This window comes from Trichechus manatus, unplaced genomic scaffold (genome assembly GCF_000243295.1).
Source record: "Trichechus manatus latirostris isolate Lorelei unplaced genomic scaffold, TriManLat1.0 scaffold00003, whole genome shotgun sequence".
NCBI classification, from domain to species: Eukaryota; Metazoa; Chordata; class Mammalia; order Sirenia; family Trichechidae; genus Trichechus; species Trichechus manatus.
Window position 1 is genome coordinate 4071273 of NW_004443939.1, and position 23005 is coordinate 4094277.

The following is a 23005-nucleotide window of genomic DNA, read 5'->3' on the forward strand; positions in this document are numbered from 1 at the left end:
TTGTGTTCAGGCAGCTGAAACAGGATTCTTTCCTGGTGACAAGCATATGTGGTGGGTAATACAAACGATGGTAAACGAGGCTACTACAGAGGCCCAATTAACAAACTCCTCTTTCCATCAGGAAGGCCATCATACAAGCGGAGCTAATCGAGTATCCTAAGTCCAAGATAGTAAAAACGCGGTTTCCCATCTGTACCCGATGAAACCTTCAAAATCGATTCCATCGCTTGCAGACAATGCTTGGGTTGTCATCCACTTGTTTCTCATTCATAACCGACACCATCCCTTCTTTAACTCTCAAAGTCCCGTTTCTTGTTGGACCGAAAGGGAGGAAATTTTACAAATGTTTCTAAACAGGATTTATTAAACTTGGTGGTGGGGAGGGCAAGAGATTTGGGAGAAGAAATATCTCCTTTGGGCCAAAATCAAGAAGCGTTACTCACTTTGATCTGGGCCGATCTTGAAATCCGATACCCCACCTCACCCCGTCCCGCCGGGTACCTACAAGCTCGGTTCCTTATTCAACTCCCCCAGTTCCTTTATCTCCACCTTCTTGTACTTCCCCGACTTCCTCCGGTTACTCATCACCAGGACGACCACTCCGGCGACGAGGGCAACCACGACCACCACGATGACGGCGATGAGGCCGGCCGTGAGGCGCTTCATGGAGAACCGCGGGGGCTTCTCGTCCAGGTAGTAGATGAGGGTCCGCTCCACTACCAGGGGCTCGCCGCGCACGCGCACGTCGAAGGTACCGGGGCCAGAGAAGAGCGACTCACCCTTGACGTCCCTCTCGAAGTAGTAGGCGGCGTCGGCGATGTCCACGTCTCCAGGGGCCTTCTGCGACGCGTTCTGCCGCAGCTCGATCTGGATGGTGGGCTCCTCGTAGTGCACGGCCGCCACGAACCTGGGCTGCAGCAGGTAGCGCTCGCGGAAGAGCCGCCGCAGCTCGGCATCCAGGGCCGTGTGGTTGAAGGCGCGAGCGCCCGGGCGGTGGCGCAGTTCGATGAGGATGTGGTGCGTGCGCACCACCTCGTCGCAAAGCAGGTTCTGGTCGCCCTTGTCCGTGCGGCGCACGCCCACCGAGTTCACGCACCAACACACCGACGTCTGGTTGCACTGGCGGGCCTTGAAGCGGCCCTCTCGGTCGCACTCGGGGTCATACAGGCCGTCGTTGTCCACGATCGCGTGCTCGCTCGGCCGCACCAGCCCGCGGCCCCCCTTGGGGCGTTGCATGCGCGCCTTGAGCAGCAGGCACTTCGACGTCAGCGTGGAGCAGTTGACCTCGTGATTGGTGCCCATCGCCTGGCACCGGCAGCGGCCGCTCTGGCTGTCCCAGCTGCACACGGTCATCTTGTTGGTGGGGCACGTACAGCTGTCCTGCGCGGCCGTGCGGCCGGTCGCCGCTGCCAGTAGCAGCAGCAGCGGCAGTGCAAGGACCGGGCCCCGGTCCATGATGGGGCGGAGAGGCGCGGACGGGACGCGGGCGGACGAGGCGCGAGGGCTCGGCTGGGCTCCGGCTCCGCGGTCTAGGACTGTCTCCTGGCGTCTGCCGCCCGGCCGCTCCCGCCTTCTCTTATACTCCGCCTGACCTGCTCGGCCGGTTCGGCCGCCGACTCGAGCCTGGTATTTGGGTGACACATCCTGCCGCCCCCTCCCCCCTGTCCCTACGGAAGGCTGAGCCGGCCCTGCGCCGCCCGCAATAGAATCCGGGGAGCGGAGGCTGGTCCCGCCCGTGCCGAAAGCCAGGGAGAGGAAAACCGATACTCACCTGCGGACTGTGGGGAACCACCCCCGGCCCGCCTGGCCACGCCTGGGGAGGGACCCGCCCTCGGCACAGTCTCCCGCTGAGGACCTCAGGCCTCCAGCAGCGCTCTGTGGCAGGAATTCTCAGTAGTTTCTTTGAAAAGTACGGTTGGTTCGGGACAGTCGCTTTTTTTCAGTTTTTCCTTCTTTTTTTTTTTCCCCTCTCTTTTTCCTAATCTCTCTCCCTCCCATAGGGGTCCCTGGGTGGCGCAAAATGTTTGCTCTGGCTACTAACCAAGAGAGGTGGGCATTCAAACCTACTCAGCGGCACTGCAGAAGAGAGGCCTGGCGATCTGCTTTCGTAAAGATTACAGCCAAGAAAACCCTGTAGAGCAGTTTTCTCCACAGCAAGAGTTTAGTTCTTGGTTTTATACCTCCCCTCAAGTTCTTTCCCTCCGTCTCTTCTTTCTCCAGTTTCCATAATAGCAAACATTTATATAGTTTACATTTCATAAACATCATCTTATCCTTATGGCAGTCCTGACAAGTATGAACTACCTATCAGATCCATTTTATAGGTGGTGCATCTAAGAGTTAGAGACAGACCCAAGATCACCCAGAGGGGAAAGCTATTAAGTGAGTTTATTTCCTCAGATTCCTGGGAGGGGTCTTTGGTACCCTGCCTGGCTTATTTGGGACCTTAAATAAATGTTTGCGGGAACAAAGTGGTGCAGAATCTGAAGAAAGGGTAGGGAAGCAGTTCTGTCACCATGTTATGGGTAAAACCTAGGTGTCCTTGTGTCCAATGTATTAAATTTTCTGTTAATCACTTTTTCTCTCTCCTTCACACATGCACACAATGTCATTGCTGTCCAGTTGATTCCAGCTCATAGCAACCCTATATAGGACAGACTAGAACCGCCCCGGTAGGGTTTCCAAGGCTGTAAATCTTTATGGAAGCAGATTGCCACACCTTTCTCCCACGGAGCAGGTGGTGGGTTTGAACTGCCGACCTTTTGCTTAGTAGCTGAATGCTTTAACCACTGTGCCACCAGGGCTCCTTATACACACACAAACACATAATATTTATGTATATATTCAGTACAAGGATAGGAAAAAGAACAAATTCTTTAAAAGAACCAGCAAGATTATGAATTGTTTTTACAATTTGCTTCTAAAAGCTCACATCATTGCTTGTTTTTTTGTGTCCCATGAAGTAGCTGAACCACTTCAAATAAAGAAAGAATGGGATCTGTGAGAAATTGCTTGTCTGCCACTGTGTGGCTACTTTAATGGGATGGTGGTATTGCAATCTTTTTTTAAACCATTGAGAAAGTGGGGTTTCAAAGCTGTGATAAAATTAGCAATAATTAGCAAAGTATAATTATTCCCAACTTCTCCTTCAAAGCGCATTTTATATGTTCAGCATTTAATGAGCACCAGCAGTAGTAGGAGGTGTGGTTTAGCCCATGAAAGCCAGCCCAGCCTCTGCCCCATTAATTTTCAAGCAATTCCTGAGGCAGGTAGATGGAAATACCATTATTCTGTCTTTACAGGTAGATGAAGCTGAGACATGTGAGGGACAATTTCTTACCTACAAGCACTAGGTGTTGTGATACTCCTCTGCTCTGTTCCCACTGTCTCCACTCAGGCCCTCTTTGGACCAATAGCCTACTCAGGCCCTCTTTGGACCAATAGCCTACTCAGGCTCGTTTTTCTTTTCCTTTTTTCAACACCCAATCCACCCTGCTTCAGAGTAGAATTTCTAAATCACAAATCTGTGCCCATCTCTCTGCTAAACAGCCTTCAAGGGGGGCTCTTGACTCTCAGGATAAAATTCATACTCCTTAATTAGTACGTAAGACCGTTCACGTATGACCTTGGACAAGCTACTTAACTTCTCTGTGCCTTAGTTTCCTCATCTGTAAAATGGATGATATTATAAATATAATAATGGTACCTACCTTACAAGGCAGATGTGAGAATTAATGTAGATACACCAGTTAGAACAGTACCTAGCAGTATCTACGCATAGTAAGAAGTGGGTAGATGTTTGCTGCTGTCGTCATTGTCTTGCTCCTGTCAAACTTTTCCAGCCTTCCTCTTGTTTTCAAGCCTTTGTAAAGTCATCTACCTGGAGTGTCCTTTTCTTCACCTATTTAGTGCATAATTGTGTTTTCCTACTCTACTCTTATTATGTCACCTCCAGAAGCCTTCTCTGATAAAGTCCCTTCCTGTTGTACTAAGTGGGATACTCCCTCTCTGTGCTTTCCTAGTTCTCTGTACATACCCGAACAGCAACCACTAACTTGTCTGGGCTTGTCCTCCTATCTATAAAATGGGGACAGTAGTGTCTATTTCATAGGTTATTCTGTGAATCAAATCTAAATTGATGAGATAATAGATGTCCAAGCTTTAATAAACTGTAAGACAATGTAAAATTGTTAGGTTGCATTTTTACTTTTAAAATATCTATCCCGTTTTCTCACTTTTAAAGCTACTGACCATGTAGCCATCATCCTCTACAACTGACCGGAAAATAAAGCAAAAACAAAACCAGTTGCCGGAGAGTTAATTCCAACTCATGGCGACCTCACATGTGTCAGAGTAGAAGTGTGCTCCATAGGGTTTTCAGTAGCTGTGACCTTTTGGAAGTAGATTGCCGGGGCTGTCTTCTGAGGTGCCTCAGGGTGGATTCGACCCTCCAACCCTTCTGTTAGTAGTCAAGTGCTTAATCATTTGTACTACCCACGGAGCGCCACCCACTAGGTCCCAGACTGGGAAGAGGAAAGCTGATGGGGGAAAGTTCTCAGGTCTAAGGAAGGTGTTTGATGATGTTGTTGACTGCTTAGCTAGGACAGCCCCAGATGGCTGTACTTTATTCAGTCCGGCCAGTGCCCTGGAGTCTCCAAACCTCTGCCTCATCCATTCATGTTAGGTGCTGGGAGAACAAGGATAGAAGGAGCATGGGGCTAGAAAGTTACCAGCCTGGCCTCTATATCCTCTGTGACAAGAGAGAGTGAACCAAAAAGGATCTTAGGGACCTCTCCACCAACAAGCCCCAGCTCCCACTTCCTTAAATTCTGTGGCTCTGCAAGAGTTTCACCAACAGGCACTCAAACTCTACGATGAACTCATTAAGTAAACACAGACACAGCTCTGATTCTCCCTTGTCTCTTGATCTGTTTCCTGCCTAGGTCTACAAAATATCACACGTCGGCTTTATCACTGTATTTTTTTGTTAATTTTAAAATATTTAACAAAATCATTCCATGAACTCAAGTTTGCCAAGTGTATATAAGGGGCAGGAACAACATCTGAACGTTGTTGCCCTCCTTAAACCAAACCAAACCTGGTCAAGTCGATTCTGACTCATAGCGACGCTATAGCCCCAGCACTGGCATATATTACTGGTACCAGTTCTGTAGAGTTCTTACACATGTTGACGCATGTGTGTCAGAGAAGAACTATGCTCCATAGGGCTTTCAATGGCTGAGTTTTTGATAGTAGATCACTAAGCATTCCTTCTGATGGATTTTCGGTTAACAGATGAGCTCATTAACCATTTGCACCACCCAGAGACTCCCCGGCATATATTGGGCATCCAGTGATGTTTATTGGGTTAATTAATATTGACTTGTGCCCAGAATGTTATAGTATCAATATTCTTTCCTAGGAGTGTTCCTATTAACCATATCAATACTTCTCTCCCAGTCCAGTTCTCACCACCTACCCAGCCATGAAGCTATATCACCACCCTAACCTACTCTCGAAACACCCAAGTACAAGGAAGACTAGGTAATGCCCTGAGTGTTGTTTTTGCTTTTATGCTTGATCCCACACTTTTGTCAGTCTTGTGGCCATAGGGAGGATGAATGTGGTCTGACGAAGCCAGGAGCAACCGGGGAATCTGTAGGCAAGCAGTGTGATGTGCTTGAAAGAAAATGGACTTTGAGTACAGCGAAACTTAGGCACAAACCCCAGCTTCATACTTCTCATTGGTGTGTGGTTTTAAGCAAGTTATTTCACCCCTCTGAACCTCAGTTTTCTCAGCTGTAAAATGGGGGTAAGAATGCCTACATTCCCCCATTCTCAGAAAAGAACGATTCCTTCCTTATTAATAAAAACATGCTTTTCCCCCCAGTGAACTTCATACTTCACTAGCTCTTCTCATGCTCTTTTATCAACTGTTGTTCATTGCATGATTCTCTTGGCAACAGACCAGTGCCACCATGGCAGTTTTATATTAAAGGGTGTGATTTATAAAAACAGAACACAGAAATAAAACTATGTTTAAGAAAAAAGGAGAATACTTACCATCCAGAATTATTTTAATGATTCAAGATAGTGTTTGGCGCATATAGTAGGTACTCATAATCTTAGCTATCATTATCAACCATCTCAGGAATGTGAGAATGCTTGGAGATCATTAAAGGGTTCTGCGTAAAGCCTGTGATAGTGGGATCGCTGAAGGTCAGGTCCAAGGAGCTGGTGCTGGAGAGGGGAGCTGCCCAAGGGCTTCCACTAATACCCCCTTTCCTGCCACCATCCCCCGACCTCCAAGAGGCAAGAAACACCTAGAATATCTAGATGCAGCTAGTACTTTAGCATTTTTACTCCCATCATCTCTGGAAGTCTCTCTAACACCCCTGGGGGGTAGGCAGGGAAGATATTATTATCCCTACTTTACAGATGAGGAAACAGAGGCCTTGGGAGGGGAAGAGAAGGACTTGCCCACGGTCACATGCTCATAAGTGCCAAGGCTGGGCCTAGAATCCAGGTCTCCTGACAGCAACTGTATATATAAGTTAAAGATTGGAAGAGGATGGAAGGTGTGAGAGAGGTTAGAGGCTCATGTTCCTTGGATTTTCCTTTCCTTTTTTTTCCTTTGCGTTAGTTGTATGAATATTTTTAGAAAGTTCTAGTTTCAAGAAGAGTGAACAAATAGCTAACTGTGTGGAGCACAACAGTGGACCCACAACCTGAAAACCCCACGACTTACCCATTAACCACCAGTTCCTCCTTTCCTCAGCAGGTCCCCTAGGTAGTTTTGGAGTGGAAGTGGTCAAGTTGTCTCTGTTCTGCTGTAGGAAAACAGCCTTCGTATGAATTCACTGCCACTTATTAGCTAGGGACCATGGGCAGTCCTTCCCCTTGGCCTCCTTTTCTGTATAACAAGGATACTGGTCGCCTCTTAGAGCTGCGTGAGGATCCTGTAGCACAGCTTCTGTGAAGCTGCCTGACACAGTTCTGTGAAGTCTTTACTCCTCTCTCTGACCTGGCCATCGTCAGCTTTGGCCTCTTTAAGGAACATCTGTAGAGACAGTGGGAAGTGCTGGAAGGGAGTCAGGGTAGCTCTTCCTTCTCAGAGGGAAGTTGGAGCCCCAGAGGAACCAGAATGCAGAAATTGCAGAGAGAGAGGTTGGCTGTAGTGATGGTTAGCTCAGGAAGGAAGGAGGTCTCAAGAAAGGGAACATGGAAAGAGTGAGAAGTCAGCCCGGAGACTGGGGAGTGGGCACGTGGAAAATGGGATAAGCAATGGGTACACAACTGTATCTTCAGTGTTTCTTTTCTTTAAAAATGTGACTCAAATATTGCAAAATATTAAAATTGAAAAGAGCCAGGTGATGAGTACACACCCTGTATTTTCTTCTTTGCTTAAAATATTCACAGTAAAAAAATTAGGTTTTGGAGGAACTATGAGTTGGAGTTGGCTTGATGGCAGTGGGTCTGGGTTTTTTTATTTGAAGTAAATTTTCTATTTTCACTTCTACTTGTCTTTTTCTCTATTTCTGTGGTGTCTATTATTAATATGAACTGCCATTTATTGATCACCAACATTGTGCCAGGCACATTATAAATAAATTCCCTGTGATTCCCTCAGCAACCCTAGAAGATAATTGTTCTTGTCCCCATTCACCTGATCAAGAAACTGAGGCTTAAGGTCATACAGCTAGGGATCAATAGAGGAAGAATTTGAGCCCAGCACTGGTGACATGAACACCTACCAATTTCCAAGATGCACTTTAGTCTTTTGCTGAAGGGTCTTGAATTAGCAAGGGTTGGTCAAAGATGTTGGGATGGTACACTGAGTGTGGGTTGTGTACCGGCAGTGTAGCGATGTTTGAGCTTTTCACTTCACTGGGAAGACAACACATGTCTCTGTTTGCACTTGCTCAGTCAGGTAAGGCCTTATTCCACGTTTTAGGAGGGGTTAGCTGTGACGTCTGTGGCTCTGTTTGGTTCTTGCAATTCACCAGGGTTTGAAAGATGACTGTAATTTCACCTTAAAGTGGGTGTCATGGTTTCATTTCAGTATCTGCACTTCTTGATTGCCCTATCACAAACTGCAAACCATAAATGACTCCCCTTTCATTCTGGTCTCTTCCTTTAGACATACGTACTTGGCTTTTTTTCTAAGTGCTTTTCACTTGGAAAAGCCAATAAAACACCCGGAAGTTTGTACTTTATTTTGTAGTTAATCTCACAGGCTCTTGGGCCTAGCAGTTTCAGAGAAAATTTGGCAATGAATGAAGAGGGGTTGGGAAATCTTGTCACAACATTCCTGAGGCAGTGGCGTTTCTCAAGCCCCACATTTATGAGTCATGGTACTTCCTTTCCCAGAGCTGGCCAGGTGATAAGTGACGCCCAGTGGAGGGGGTATGAAGGTGTTTTCTGAGTCTAAGCACTCCCAGCTTTTCCAGAGATGAGGGCAGGTGGTGAGGAGTCTCAAATATGCTGCTGTCACCCCCAAATAGCTTGCCTTTCTGGGTAGTCCTGATCCAAATGATGGTTAGAATTATAGAAAGGGATCTTAAACCAACAACCAACCTGTTGCCATTGGGTCAGTTCTGACTCATAGCGACCCTATAGGACAGAGTAGAACTGCCCTGTAGAGTTTCTGAGGTGCACCTGGTGGATTCAAACTGCTGACTTTTTGGTTAGCAGCCGTAGCTCTTAACCACTACGCCACCAGGGTTTCCAAAAGGGATCTTAAAGGTCATTTATTCCTGTCCCACCCAAAAGGGGGATTCCCTTCTCCTGATCCTAATCAGCTGCTTATGCTCTACCTGTTATGAGGGTGCATTCTTCCTTCCCCACAGGACAGCCCATTCTGGTCCCAACCAGCTGTACGAGAGAGTTCACTCTGTTTATGGAAATTCAGTGCCTCTATAATTTTCACAAACCAATCCAGATTTCCACTCTTGAAGCAAAAAATAGTGTTTGTCACTTTCTACCTGATGACTCCTTGCATATTTTGAAGCCAGCTCTCCTGTTCCTCAATTCCCTCCCCTCTCCTTCTCTCTCCTTCCTGCCTCCTCTCCTACCTTTCTCCAGGTGAAACGTCCCCATTCCTTCTTCCTGTGCCAACCTCACAGTCTGGGGTGTGGTGTTGTTTCCACCAGTGGCCTAGTCCAGCAATCAGTGTTATGCAACTAGGCAGTCTCAGGAAATACCAGCAGAGGATCCTGGGGATACTGTGAAGGAGGTTTTGCTCCTTTTGTCTTGCCTCTCAACTCCTCTGCCCAGGAAGGTAGGAGTATCCAAAACTGCCCCTTAACTATTGACTGATTTCCTCTTTTCTAGTAACAGATGGTTTCTGGGCAATACTAATAATATCTACAATTTATTGAGAGCCTATTATGGGCCAGCTACTCAACATATATTTATTCTTACAACAGCTGTATGAGGTAGGCTTTATTATACCCACTTTATAGATAAGGAAATTGAGGCAAAAGGACACTTGGCCAAGAGTACATAGCTTATAAATGGCAAAACTGGAATTACGTTCATTTTAATCTGGTTTTGAGACTATGCTCTTTCGGTTATCACATGTTGCTACAGACCATATGAATTTCCTGAACCTCAGTTTCTTTTTATTTTGGTAAATATATATGTAACAAGTTGTTTGCCTTTTCAACATGCTTCACATGTATAGTTCAGTGACATTAGTTTCATTTATCATGTTGTTCAACCATTACTATTATCCATTTCCAAATTTTCCCATCACCCTTAACAGAAGTTCAGTGTCCCCTAAGCAGTGAGTCCCCCTTTTCCCCTTCCTCCCACCTGCCCCTGGTAATCACTAACGAACTTTCATCTCTATACACTTGCCTGTCCTAGATATTCCATATAAGTGGAATCATACAATATTTGTCCCTTTGTGACTGACTGACTTCACTCAGCATAATGTTTTCAAGTGTACCCAAATGTTTTAAACTCCAACACATTCACTAGTGGATAAATTCAAACCACATCACAACCTCTTCTACAACTGCTGAATCAGAACCTCAAAATAGTCTCTCAACTATATCTAAGTAATGATATGGCTTAGATTTTATTCAACGACTTACAGTTATTACTATCTGACATCTTGGTTGAGTATTGCCCTTTTGGGAAGGCAGAAAAGGTATTATTTGCGCTCTACAGATGAAGAAAGGGCAGCCTCATGCAGGTGAGTGGTTTGTACACAGCAGAAGAGCAGGCTGAAACTTTCCTATCTTCCTGGTAGTAGCACTTATGCTTCCTTTCCCATAGGCATGCATACCAAGCCTTCTTCTCTGCGGCAATTTGCCCTTTTGCGCTCCCTGTCTCTGTTGCTGTTCATCTTGAGGCTTCGCCAGTCACATCAGTCCAGGAGCTGAGTGTGCTGAGGGGCTGTCACTCCATCCCTGCTCTCAGCAGTCATGAGTCACTAGACTTACATCAGGGATGGACGTGGAGGCGAGTAGGAGTGGGAGAGAGAGGAGAAGTTCTGAAGTCCAGGAAGAATGAGGCAGGCGAGAGAAAGGAGGCTTCATTGTTCTTTAATTCTGAGATGTATGGGTCCAAGACAAAGGGCAAGAAAGTCTCAGCTGTTCCTCTGGCCCAAGTAGGATGGGAGAAATTGGATTCATTTCTTTGGATTTTTGTGGGAAGTTCTGGCTCTGTCAGCTAAACTTTAGCTATAACCTTTCAAACCATGACTGCTGGGAAAATAAGGACTGCCCTCAAAAGCTTCCAAGAACACAGAAAGCTACTGAATGGAAGGCAACCAGGAACCGACAGAAGCTAAACTGCTCAGTACACTGAACCTCCTTTTCCCACCATAGTGGGCTGAAGAGTGTCCCTCCAAAATTCGTGTCTGCCCAGAACCTCAGAAGGTGAGCTTACTTGAAAATATGGTCTTCGCAGATGTAACTAGTTAAGGATCTCGAGATGAAGCCATTCTGGAATTAGGGTGGGCCCTAAATCCAATGACTGGTGTCCTTATAAGGAGAGGAGGGGACAGAGGAAGGGACATAGGGAGACACAGACACAGTGAAGGCAGAAGGCAGAGACACAGAGAAGAAGGACGCGTGAAGATGGGGTCAAAGATGGGAGTTATGCTGCCACAAGTCAAGACGTGCCAAGGACTGCCAGCAGCCACCAGCAGCTAGGAGACAGGCATGGGATGGTTTCTCCTCCAGAGCCCCAGAAGGAACCAAACCTGCCAACACCTTGATTTCACTCTTCTGGCCTCCTGAACTTGAGAAAATAAATTTCTGTTGTTTTAAGCCACCAAGTTTGTAGTACTTTGTTATGGTAGCCACAAGAAACTAATATACCCACCCACACTACTGATTTCTGACACATCCATTGAGCCATCTGTCTATTCAACCAGCCAGCCGTCAGTCAATCATCATTTATTCATTTCAAACCTTTATTAAGTGACTACCATGTGCTAGGCCTGCACTACGCGGAGGGGACTCAAAGGCAAATAGCACCTAACCCCTGATTCTGAGGAGCTCACAGTCCACACAGCAACCACCAACTAGCAGGATTTCAATATATATTTGATGAATAAATAACATAGAAAGGTATGAATAATTACAACAAAGGGTTATAAACCACAGTTCCCGTCCTCTCATTAACAGAGATTGTTTACCTAGAGTTGCCAAGTTCACCAGTAGAAAAACTTAACTTGCTCTTAAGCTTGGCTGTTTTCTCTCTCTGTCGCTCTTTTAAGTGATGAATATGTAGAGTCAACTTTGAGGGGAAAAAACACAACCTAATAGATAATATTTGGGGGAAAAAAAAAAAAGACAACAGAAATAAGGTTTAGGTGTAAAAGGCAATCTAAAGAGATAACATTTGAGGGGAAAAAATGGCAATCCTAATAGATAACATAAAAACCATCTTCCATCGAGTCAACTGACTCATGGCAACCTCATGTGTGTCAGAGTAGAACTGCGCTACATAGGGTTTTCAACGGCTAGAAGAATGTTAAAGCTGGAGACGACCTTCCAAGAAGTCTAGTCCAGTAATTCTAGTCTTTCTGAGCCATGAAATCCATTTCTGACAAAAGTGATGGATTCTCTCTGTAAATAAATGCACCTGTGCACAAACACACTCTGTTTTGTAGTTAGTTTCCCGTGGGAGTGCCAGAGACTTTCTGAAGTTTACTCATTTCAAGGTCCTCCCGTCCCCCCATCAAATTTAAAAATCTGATGAAGTTCAATGCCTTCACTTCATTGTACAAGTGCAATGACTTGTTTAAGTTGACACAGCCAGTTAGAGAAATCATTAGGCAGTTTGATCTTAAAAGGGAACTCAGAAACAAGATGCCTGAGTTCAAATCTTGGCTTCATGTTTTACCAGATACTTGAGTTTTAATAAATTACTTAACCTCTCTATGTTGCTGTTTTCTCAACTGTAAAATAGCGATAATAATAGTAACCTACTTCATAGAATTATTGTGAAGATTATGAGGTAATACATGTTAAACACTTAGATCAAGTATGAGGAAACTTTCTATAAAAGGCCAGATAGTAATCATTGTAGGCTTTGTGGGCCAAGGGACAAATTTTGAGGCTATTATGTAGGTACTTATATAATCATTTAAAAATGCACAAACCGTTCTTAGCTCATGAGCCATACAGAAAAAGGGGGTGGCTAAAAAACCTGATTTGGCCCACAAACTCATAGTTTGCCAACCTTTGGCTTAAAGCAATACTGGCACACAGTGAGCACTCCATAAGTGTTAGCTTCTGCTACCCAAGCCATGCTCTTTCAACTGCCAGGTACACCTCCATGTAGCATAAATAACAGGAAACAAGGTGTTGGCCGACCAGTTTAGCCAACCTGTTTGTCAAAAATAAGCCGAGATTACTAGGGTGTAGAGCCTCCTGTCTCTACCCTGTTGCGGAAGACTCTCATCTGTGTCTAGCTTGAGGAGGCAGAGCAGCCAAAGCCCTAGTCATTTTCAGGGAAGCTTCAAGTCAAGTACCAGCCTCATGAGGCAGAAGTGGGTGAAAGGAGCTGGAATGGAGATCACAGAGTAGTTTCTGGGCAGGGGTAGAGACATGGAGGGAGGAAAAGGCCCATCAGCTACCAGCGTTCCGGGCTCTCTAGTACCGTGCCATCTTCCAGCTATGGGGGGTCGGGCACATCCTGACTCTTGCACCTGTAGGAGGCCAGTTCTGCCAGGTCTGCCACCTTCTGTACACACTTACCTTAGAGCAACCGCACCTGGGGCAGCTCCAGTTACAAGCTCTACCATAGGGTTTGTGGGTTAAGAGAGACCTCATCTATCCCCAATTGTCTCATTTTGCCCATAGGAAAACTAAGGTTAGGGAAACGACTTGGCCAAGAACACATAGCAAGCAGATAGCTACCCTGGGACTAGAAACCAGGGCCCCTGACTTTAAGCTCAGTGCTTTTCTCCTGGCTGCATTAGCTCAGGTTTCTGTCTTTGGCATATATTGGAAACTATCAGGAAGTGCTGCCCCCTCCAGTCCAGTTTTTTTCTTTTTTTAATGATAAAAATAATTTTCTGATTTATTTTGTTGTTGTTGAGACTATACAGCAAAACATACACCAATTCAACAGTTTCTACATGTGGGCCTACATGTACCATTTAGTGACATTGATTACATTCTTCGAGTTGTACAACCATTCTCACCCTCCTTTCCTGAGTTGTTCCTCTTCCATTAACGTAAATTCACTGCCCTCCTTGGGTTCCTATTTAATCTTTCCAGGTGCTGTTATCAATTTGATCCCACATAGATAATTCCTAAAAAATGCATAATGCTCAAGGCAGACATTTTTCACTGGTTAAGCTAAACTATTGTTTGATTGTAAGAAGACTTCAGGGTTTTTTGTTTGTTTGTTTTAAGGCTTTAAGATTATCTCAGGGCAGTGTTTTCAGGGGTTCATCCAGACTTCACGGCTCCAGGAAGTCTGGATTCCATGAGCATTTGAAATTCTGTTCTATATTTTTCCCCTTTTGATCAGGATTCTTCTATAAAATCTTTGATTAAAATGTTCTGTAATGGTAGCCGGGCACCATCCAGTTCTTCTAGTCTCATGGCAAAGGAGGCAGTTGTTCATGGAGGCAATTAGCCACACATTCCATATTCTCCTCCTATTCCTGATGCTCCTTCTTCATCTGTTGCTCTGGAAGCCAGTACAATTTTTTGATGGTCATCAGGGTGCATATGGAGTCAACCTGGGTACTGTCTGTTGGAGAGTGCAGTCACTTGCTTGTCAGCATTCCCTGAGCTCCTACTATGTGTGAAGCTTTGTGCTGGACACAAAAGATGAAGAAAGACCCAGTTTCTGCTATTTTGAGGAGCTCAACTTACAATGGAGTGTGATTATTGTTATTCATTTGTTTGCTCACTTGTTCATTCATTCATCAAACACCTTTAAGCATACGCTTTGTGTCAGACATTGCACTAAGTGCTGAGAAAAAAATAGACCCTGCCTTTATGGAATTTAAAATCTAGTGAGGGCAATAAACAATACACAAATACATACACACCACAGTATACAGCTAGATGTTTAACAAATGATTCTCCAGGGGAAAAAAAGGGTTGTTTTTTTGTTTGGGTTTTTTTTTTTTGGGGGGGGGGTAGCACTTGGTGATTTTCTTGTTGTATATGCTCCTACCGTTGACAATTTCAACCAACATGGAACCACAGGACACCAATTTGAAAGAGATGCACACAATTGGCTCTTGCTAGCTGTTGTGAGTTGGCTCCACCACTGCATAGACACTGTGACAGATGATGACAAGTGCCTTGAGGGAAGGAAGCAAGTTAGGGGAAGGAGAGTGATGGAGAGTGTGCTAGTTTCATAGGCTGGTCAGGGCAGGCCTTTCTGAAGAGGTAAGATTTTGAATAGTGACCTGAAGTGTGGAAGTCAGATATTTAGTGACTATCGAGGGAAAGAATACCCAAAAAGAGGGAACCGAAAGAGCAAAGGTCCTGAGTCAGGGATGTCTTGTTAAGGAATTGCAAGAAGTCCAATCTTCAGTGAGCACAGGACATTAGGGAGCCCACCGAAAAGGTACCTGAATTAAACAGATATATGGAGCCGCAGTTGGGAAGCGTTGGGGCCAGGCTTCCTGGAAAAGATGTTTGAAGGAATCTTAAAATATGAGTAAGGGTTAACCAGAAAGGTAGGGGGCATGGGACAGAGATGGAAAAAGAGGGGAGTTGTGGGGAAAGAATGGCATGGACAATGTGGGACAGAATGCGGAGCAGAATAACCTGGCTGGGTGTCGGGAGAGTGTGGCCAGTCAAGGCTGCACAAGCAAGAAACAGCCACATCATGAAGGAGCTAATGGCAGTTTTCAGCTAGAGGACAGACGCAGGCATATTTATGTTTTAGGGAGATCGCTGAGGCAAGCACTTAAGAAGGATAAATTTGATAAGAAGACACAGGAAGCAGAGAGGCTGCTCTGGAAGCTTCTAGTGCAGGATAGAAAGGACGAGGGTCTGATTTAGGGCAGATAGGTGGGAGCAGAGAAGAAGGGATGGATTTGGAACAATAATCCTATGTCTCTTTAATGATTTACACTACAGGCTGTCACATGTGCCATCTTTCCTTATCCCTTTGCACATGGGGTCACCTTGAGTCGGGGGCCAGCTTGACAGCAGCTAACAACAACAAGAATTGTGGCAGATTAAAGATGACTACAAATCCTTAACACTTCTCCCATCTCTTCCGCTTGAATCTGGGCTGGCCACGTGTCTCACTTATAACCAATAGACCATAGTAGAAGTGACACAGAGAGACTTCCAAGGCTAGGTTAAAAGAAACTCTGTCATTTCCACCTCGGTCTCTTGGAACTCCTGATTTGGGGGAAGCCAGTTGCTATGTAAAAAGTATGACTACCCTGAGACCACCATGCTGTGAAGAAGTCCCAGCTAGCCACACGAAGAGGCCACATGGTGAGAGAGATGCCAGCCAGCCCCCAGCTGTTCTGGCCATCCCAGCCCAGGTGCCAGACATGTGAGTGAAAAAGCCATCTGGGGTGTCCAGCCCAGTCAAGCCTTCAGATGACTGTAGTCCCAGGTGCCACGTGACTACAACTGCATGAGACCCCAAGCAAGAGCCATCCAGCTGAACCCAGTCAACACACAGAATTCTGATAGGTAATAATAAATTGTTCGGAGCCATTATGTTTTGGTTGGGATAGTTTGTTATGCAACAATACATAACTGGAACACATGGTGTTATTCCCACTTCCGATGGGGAAACTGAGGCTCAGAGAGATTAGCAGGGCTTGTCCAAAGTCATATGGCTGATAAGCTGCAGACTCAGAGCTAAAACCCACGTGTGCTGACCTTAAGAGTTGCTGTTTGGACTCTTTCCTGCTGTATCATTACCATCCCCTCCCAAGGGCTGGGCCCAGGAAGGTTGGAGAGAGAGGCAGCAAGCCATCTGAGTCTTTTTGCTAGCCCAAAGGGGAGGTCCGCTCATGCTGTTTATAGCAGTCCTGTTTTCCAGAGAGTATGAAGTGTGTCCACTCCAGCTTTCCTGGCCTCTATCCTGATGCCCAAAGTCCCCCTTCCTGACGTGTCCCCATGTTCTCCCTCTCCCTATTCAAGCCCTGATCTCAGTCAGCTGTCCCTTTGGAAAGAAAGAAACATTTATTGAGCATCATCTGACTAAATATTTTTACATGGTGTAAACCCATACAGACTGCACAACAGTCTGTCAGCCGCAACTAGAAGGTCATCTGAGGCTCAGAGAGGGGACGACCCTTGTCCAGACTTACACAACAAGTGAGTTTCAGAGCTGGGATTCCAACCCAGCCAGGTTGGTCTTCGCTAAAATCTTACTCCTGACTTTGGAAAATTGAGCTAGTGTTAGGCACTGATGGGGTTGTGGTTGGGTTTTGGGCACCTAACGCTCACAGACATGCTAGCACAGTGCCTGGTATATCATAGGTGCTCAATACATGCTAGTTCCCCTTACCCTACTTTCCCTCCACTTCTGCTCCATCATAGAAATTCATAACCTGCCAGAGGGCAAGGACCATCCTTGAGCAGAAAAATAATATCAAACATTTGTTGAACTCTGTAGTCTAGGCTCACAAATAGTCTATGAACTAGGGACTATTATTAGCTCCACTCTGCAGATGATGAAGCTGAGGCTCAGACAGGTAGGTAACACCCAAGTTCACACAGCTAGAAAGTGATGGAGTTAGTATCCAAAACCTGGTCTATTTGACTCCAAACGCCATACTTCTTTTTGTTTTTTGTTTTTTTTTTGTGGAAATATACACAGCAAAAGATACGCCATTTCAACAATTTCTACATGTGCAATCCAGTGATATTGATTCATTCAAATTGTGTAATCCTTTTCCAAATTATTCTACCACCCTCAACATAAACTTACTGCCCCCTAAGCTTCTCATCTAACTTTTCAAGTTTCCAAAGCCCATGCTTTTAAATAGTAAAGGCTACCTACGTCCCTGAACGGGGAGCTCCTATGCTGGGTTCACACCTGGCAGGCTGCCTGTTGGAGCAGGACTGGGCAGTCTGATTAATGAGGGGACTGACCTGGGGAAGGAATGAGGTCACATTCCAGGAGTCTGAGGCAAAGCAGCCCAGGCATCACTTCAAAAGACTTGGAAAAAAACCAGTAGGGCTGGATCCCTGTGCCAAATAAGAAACTGAATACACAAAAGGGACATCAGAACTAAGTAAAATATTCAACCTTCCAGAGTCATGGGCCTAAAGGGACCCACTGGCCAGCTAGCATGAGGCTGGGCTCTGAAGCTGAAGCCGTAAGCCAAAGACTTTCAAGGGTTCATTCATGTCCTCCACCCCACCCCCATCCTCAGTCTCCAGAGAGTCAAGTCTTTCCTTCAGGCTCTTACCTCTGTGCTTTAAGCACTTTGCTGTTGTTAGGAGCCTCGAGCAGGCTCCTACTCCTAGCGATCTCATGTATCACAGAATGAAGCATTGCCCTGGTCCTGCGCCATCCTCACAGTCTTGCTATGTTTGAGCCCATTGTTTCAGCCACCACTGTGTCAATCCATCTTGTTGAGAGTCTCCCTCTTTTTCCCTGACCCTCTGCTTTACCAAGCATGATGTCTTTCTCCAGCAACTGGTCCCGCCTGATGACATGTCCAAAGTAAGTGAGACCTCGCTTCCAAGGAGCACTCGAGCTGTACTTTGTCCACTTACACATTGTTATTAATTCATTTATTTTACAATTTTTTTTGAGCACCTACTTTGTGCCAGGCACTGTGCTAGGAGTAGTGAATATGGTACGTTATTACCTCCTTGGACCTTACAATCTAGTGAGGAAGCCAGACATTGAACTAGATTATGAACATTTTGATCCCTGAAATAGAGTGCTGTAAGAACTAACATCCTTCTTTCCTTCTCTCCCTCCACCTCTCCTTTCCTCTCTTCTTTCCTTCCTTCCACAAATATGTATTAAGCACTTACTAAGTGCCAGACCCTGTCTAGGTACTAGGGATAAAACAATGAACAGGACAGGTAAGTTCCCTGCCCTCTTGGAGCTTACATTCCAGTGATAATTGGGGGATTTGACCTAAGATAAGAACTTGTGAAAGGCCTTGTAAGTCATACTGTAGAGTCTGAACTTTATCTAGTAAGTCAAAGAGAACTTTAATGTGCTCGGCTGCTAACCGAGAAGTTGAAGGTTCGAGTCCACCAAGCGACGCGTTGGAAGAAAGGCCTAGCAGTCTGCTTTCAGAAAATTAGCCAGTGAATACCCTATGCCACTACTGACCTTTCTAATCAGGACCACAACAGATGAACCCTGATAGAACGGGAGAAAAATGTGGAATAGAACTTCAAATTCTTAAAAAACAAACAAACAAACAAACAAACAAACAAAAAACAGACTTACTGGACTGATTGAGACTGGAGGACTCCCCAAGACTATTACCCTAAACCTTGAACTCAAACTCACCTCTGAGGTCACCTTTTAGCTAAATAACAGATTGGCTCACAAAATAAAGAATCACCCTTGAGTGCTGTGCTCCTTTAGAAAATCATCTATATGAGACCAAATTACTTTAAACAGTTACTTTAAAACAAAGAATTTGAGGGGGCAGGGAAACTAGATCAATGGAAACAGAAAACCAGAATGGAAATGTTGAGAATGTTCATGAATGACAAAGAATGTAACCAATGTCACTGAACTATCTGTGTAGAAATTGTTGAATGGGAACCTAAACTTCTGTGTAAACCTTCATCAAAAACACAGTAAAATATTATCAAAAAAAAACGAAAAAACCCTATGATGCACAATTCTACTCCGACACGCATGCGGTCACCATGAGTTAGAATAGACTACATGACAAATGGTTTTGTTTTTTTATGTTTGTTATGTGTACTAAAGATAACATTTGGAATTGTCTTTTATGTCACAATTTCTCTGACACTCATAGCTGGATAGCAAACTGAGCTGCCATGTAAGAAGTCTAGCTACCTTGCTAGAGAGAGCCCATGGGAAGGCCCTGAGGCTACGGAGAGGGAGAGCAGCCCAGCAGAGCCCAGCCTTCCAGTTGTCACCACTAAGGGGCCCAACATGTGCATGATGACATTCTAGGACCCTCAGACCAGCCGAGCTGCCAACTGAATACCTCTGACTGACCCCAGTGACAACATGTGAAGCAGAAGGAACTCTCAGCCGAACCCTGCCTATACGCATGACCTATAAATGGTAAGATGTAGTAAAATGATTGTATCTTCAAGCCACTAAGGCTGGGATCATTTGTTATGCAGTAGTAAACAGAACAGACACATTCATTGGCACTCAAGGAGCATAAGAGTTGGTAAGCCCCTGTACCATCTGAAAGCCTCTTAATATGATCCCTACAGAGGCTACTGTGGCTGAGTCTCCAACATCCAGTCCACCCCAACCGATTGGTCTAAGTAAACCATGGTAATACCATCCCCCTTTCCAGTGACTGTGCCAGGTGTATATGGGGAGGCTTGACATTATGTGGCCTGTGAGTCATTAGGAGAGGTTCCTGGTGACTCCTGTAATGAATTTTTCATGGGTAGCTAGCCTCTTTCTCTTCCTCACTGAACATGAAAAAAAACACATGTGAACTGATTGCTGTTGGCAGCCACCATACGAACACAAGCGGAACCAGACAGGATGAGGCCAGTGCTACGGAAGGAAGAGGAGGGAGATGGCAGGAACCTAGGGCCATAATGACATTAAATCACTAACTCAACCAACGCTAAAGTCCGCTCTACTGTTCATCTGCTATGTGAATTACTTTGTTTGAGCCTAGCTTAGGTGAGTTTGTGTTAGAATTTGTGGCTTCCTACTCAAAGCAACCAAATTAATATTCTAGTTCCTTCCTCTGAAATATGGATGTTTGGTTGGTAAATTCAATTTCTTCAGTTCTAGCTCATCCTAAAATCAACCCATGCTCGCTTGCTGTATTTAAAGCTTTAGAATGGAGAATGGAGAATTAGTTAGGATCCAACTGTCATTTAAACCATAAATTTGACTTACTATGTAAAATCTATGAAAGCGTTGGCCTCTGCACTATAAAAGGGCACTACAAATGAATACTAATAACAATAATTATAAGAAGCATAACTAATATCATCGGAGATTTACAATATGCCAAGCATTGTTTTAAATGCTACATGGATTACCTTATTTAAATCCCACAATAATTCCACGTGCTTAGAGATATTTTAATCCCCATTTTACAGAGTAAAACTCAGATAGGGAAAAATTAATTTTCCTGGATCATACAACAGTAAGTGGTGAAATTGGAATTTAAACTGAGAAAGTCTGACTCCAGAGCCTTATCTCTGAATTGCTATTCTAAACTAAGCAATTAGTAGCACTGAAAGAAAAAAATACAAGGTTGCATAGATTTTTGTCAGTAACAAAGGAGGACTCTTGAATGGGGTGGATTTGGGTGGGAGTAAGCAGACCATAATCATCAGATGAATGAAGAATGAGGTACAAGTGGACCCTCAACATCTTACATGCCCACAAGCATTACTTACTGAAGTTTTATAAATAGCTATTATTATGTATTTATATGTATATATATATGTGTATTTATGTGTACACACACACCAGTTGCTGCCAACTAGATTCTAACACATGGCGACTCTTTGTGTGTCAGAGTAGAACTGTGCTCCATAGGGTTCTCAATGGCTGATTTTGTAAAAAGTAGATTGCCAGGCCTTTCTTCCAAGGCCACTCTGTGCAAACTTGAACTTACAACCTTTCAGTTAGTAGTTGAGTATATTAACTGTTTGCAGGTCCCCTCCCCACCCAATTGCCATGGAGTTGATTCCAACTCATTGCACCACCTAGATATATATATATATATATATATATATATATATATATATACACACACACGTATAAAATTGATTTCTTATTAATACGCCTTCTCTATGTGACTTTGATCTTGCAAACTTTAGTTTTGATGGCCATGGTAGTGTGTTTTTGGGGAAAATGTGGCCCTAGACAACAGGTGCTAAAACCTAGCCCCACAGCAGGTGGCTGTCCCTTGGCCAGCCCCAGTCTCTCCCTCAGGCTTTGCTCTCTCTTGGCTATCACTAAACTCAACGTGCTAACACTTTCAATTAAGTCAGCTCTTTGGGGCAAGATATAAAAGGGCTGGAAATCCTGAAATAGACTCTGCATTCATTTGAGACAAGACCTTGGTCCCTCCAATGTCACTGTTCCCTCCCTTTGCAGGAAAAGAGCCTGTGACAGATGGATTTGTGCCAGAGACTAAGCATTGCTATGTTAAGCACATATCTGCAATTCAGACTCTTTCTTCAGAGAAGTAAAACTTTTTGGTATTATTGACAGGCTTTGTACACAGACCCAATCCCCACAGATGAAGTTGTCAGGCCAAATCCTAGGAGAAGTGAGTCTGTATTCAAAACAGATCCATCCAACAGCTTTATGTCAAATGTACCTTCTCTGGGATTCAGACTGTTCTGAGGATTAAAAAAACCAAACCAAACCCGTTGCTGTCGAGTCGATTCTGACTCATAGCGACCCTATAGGATAGAGTAGAACTGCCCCATAGGGCTTCCAAGGAGCGCCTGGTGCGTTCGAACTGCCGACCTTTTGGCTAGCAGCTGAACGCTTAACCACTACACCACCAGGGTTTCCTTCTGAGGATTGGGCAGTAGATAACCTCAGAACAAAGATCATTCCCAAATCCTTGAGGATACTGAGCATCTCATTCATCCTTTAGCCTTGGCCTAGTGTGCGCCAGCCTCTTCAGAGTCAAGTACTCCAGGGAATGTTGTTCCTTATTGGAGGCAGGCACCAGGGAATGGGAAGTGTTGTTCCCTTGGGAGGATTTGGTTCCATTAAAGGCTGCCAAGGAAAATTAGTTTTTTTAGAATGTGGTGAACATTTCCAGATGATATCCAGACCTGCCAGCAACTCTATATTTACCAATATATCCACTCTCTGCAAAACAAATCACAAGGCTGAAACCCCCTACCATGTCAGAGAAACTTATTCCCAACTGATGTCTGTACTCACCTTATTTCAAGCTGTTCCCACAATACTTTCCCCATCTTTCCCTTCATGCATTCACGTACCTATTCATTAGGCACGTTCATTCATTTCATACAAAGTGACTATAATGTACTGGGCATTGGGCAAGCTGTGAAAGATGCAAGGGTAAAGAAGATAGATGTAGTCCCTGCCATCATGGAACTCAGCAGAGAAGTAGACAAGATCTTGGAGTCTGGTGGGTATAATTGGTAATGGAAAAGCACAGAATGATATAGGATTTCTTAGCAAGGGGTAGGTATGAGGTAGGGCACCAAAACAGACTGTGGATCAGGGAAGCCCTTCTTAAAAAAGTGAAGTCTAACTCAAGACCTGAAGGATGAACAATACCAGACCAGAGGAAGATGGAGAGAAGAGTGACTCGGGCTGTGGTAGTTGTGGTCTACTGGTGCTTCATATCTGCTCCAGCCTCCTTCTAGTGTGCAGAATCTGGAAAGCT

At 44.8% G+C, this 23005-nt stretch overlaps 1 protein-coding gene across 1 annotated transcript; it reads right to left on the reverse strand.

Moving 5' to 3' along the window:
* Window positions 1-501: 501 nt before the first annotated feature.
* TACSTD2 (tumor associated calcium signal transducer 2) lies at window positions 502-22568 on the reverse strand. Its single transcript, XM_004369125.1, has 2 exons — window positions 22534-22568; window positions 502-1723 (listed from the first exon to the last, which is right to left on the reverse strand). Exons 1-2 carry the CDS (start codon window positions 22566-22568, stop codon window positions 502-504), a joined length of 1257 nt encoding a protein of 418 aa, XP_004369182.1.
* Window positions 22569-23005: the final 437 nt, after the last annotated feature.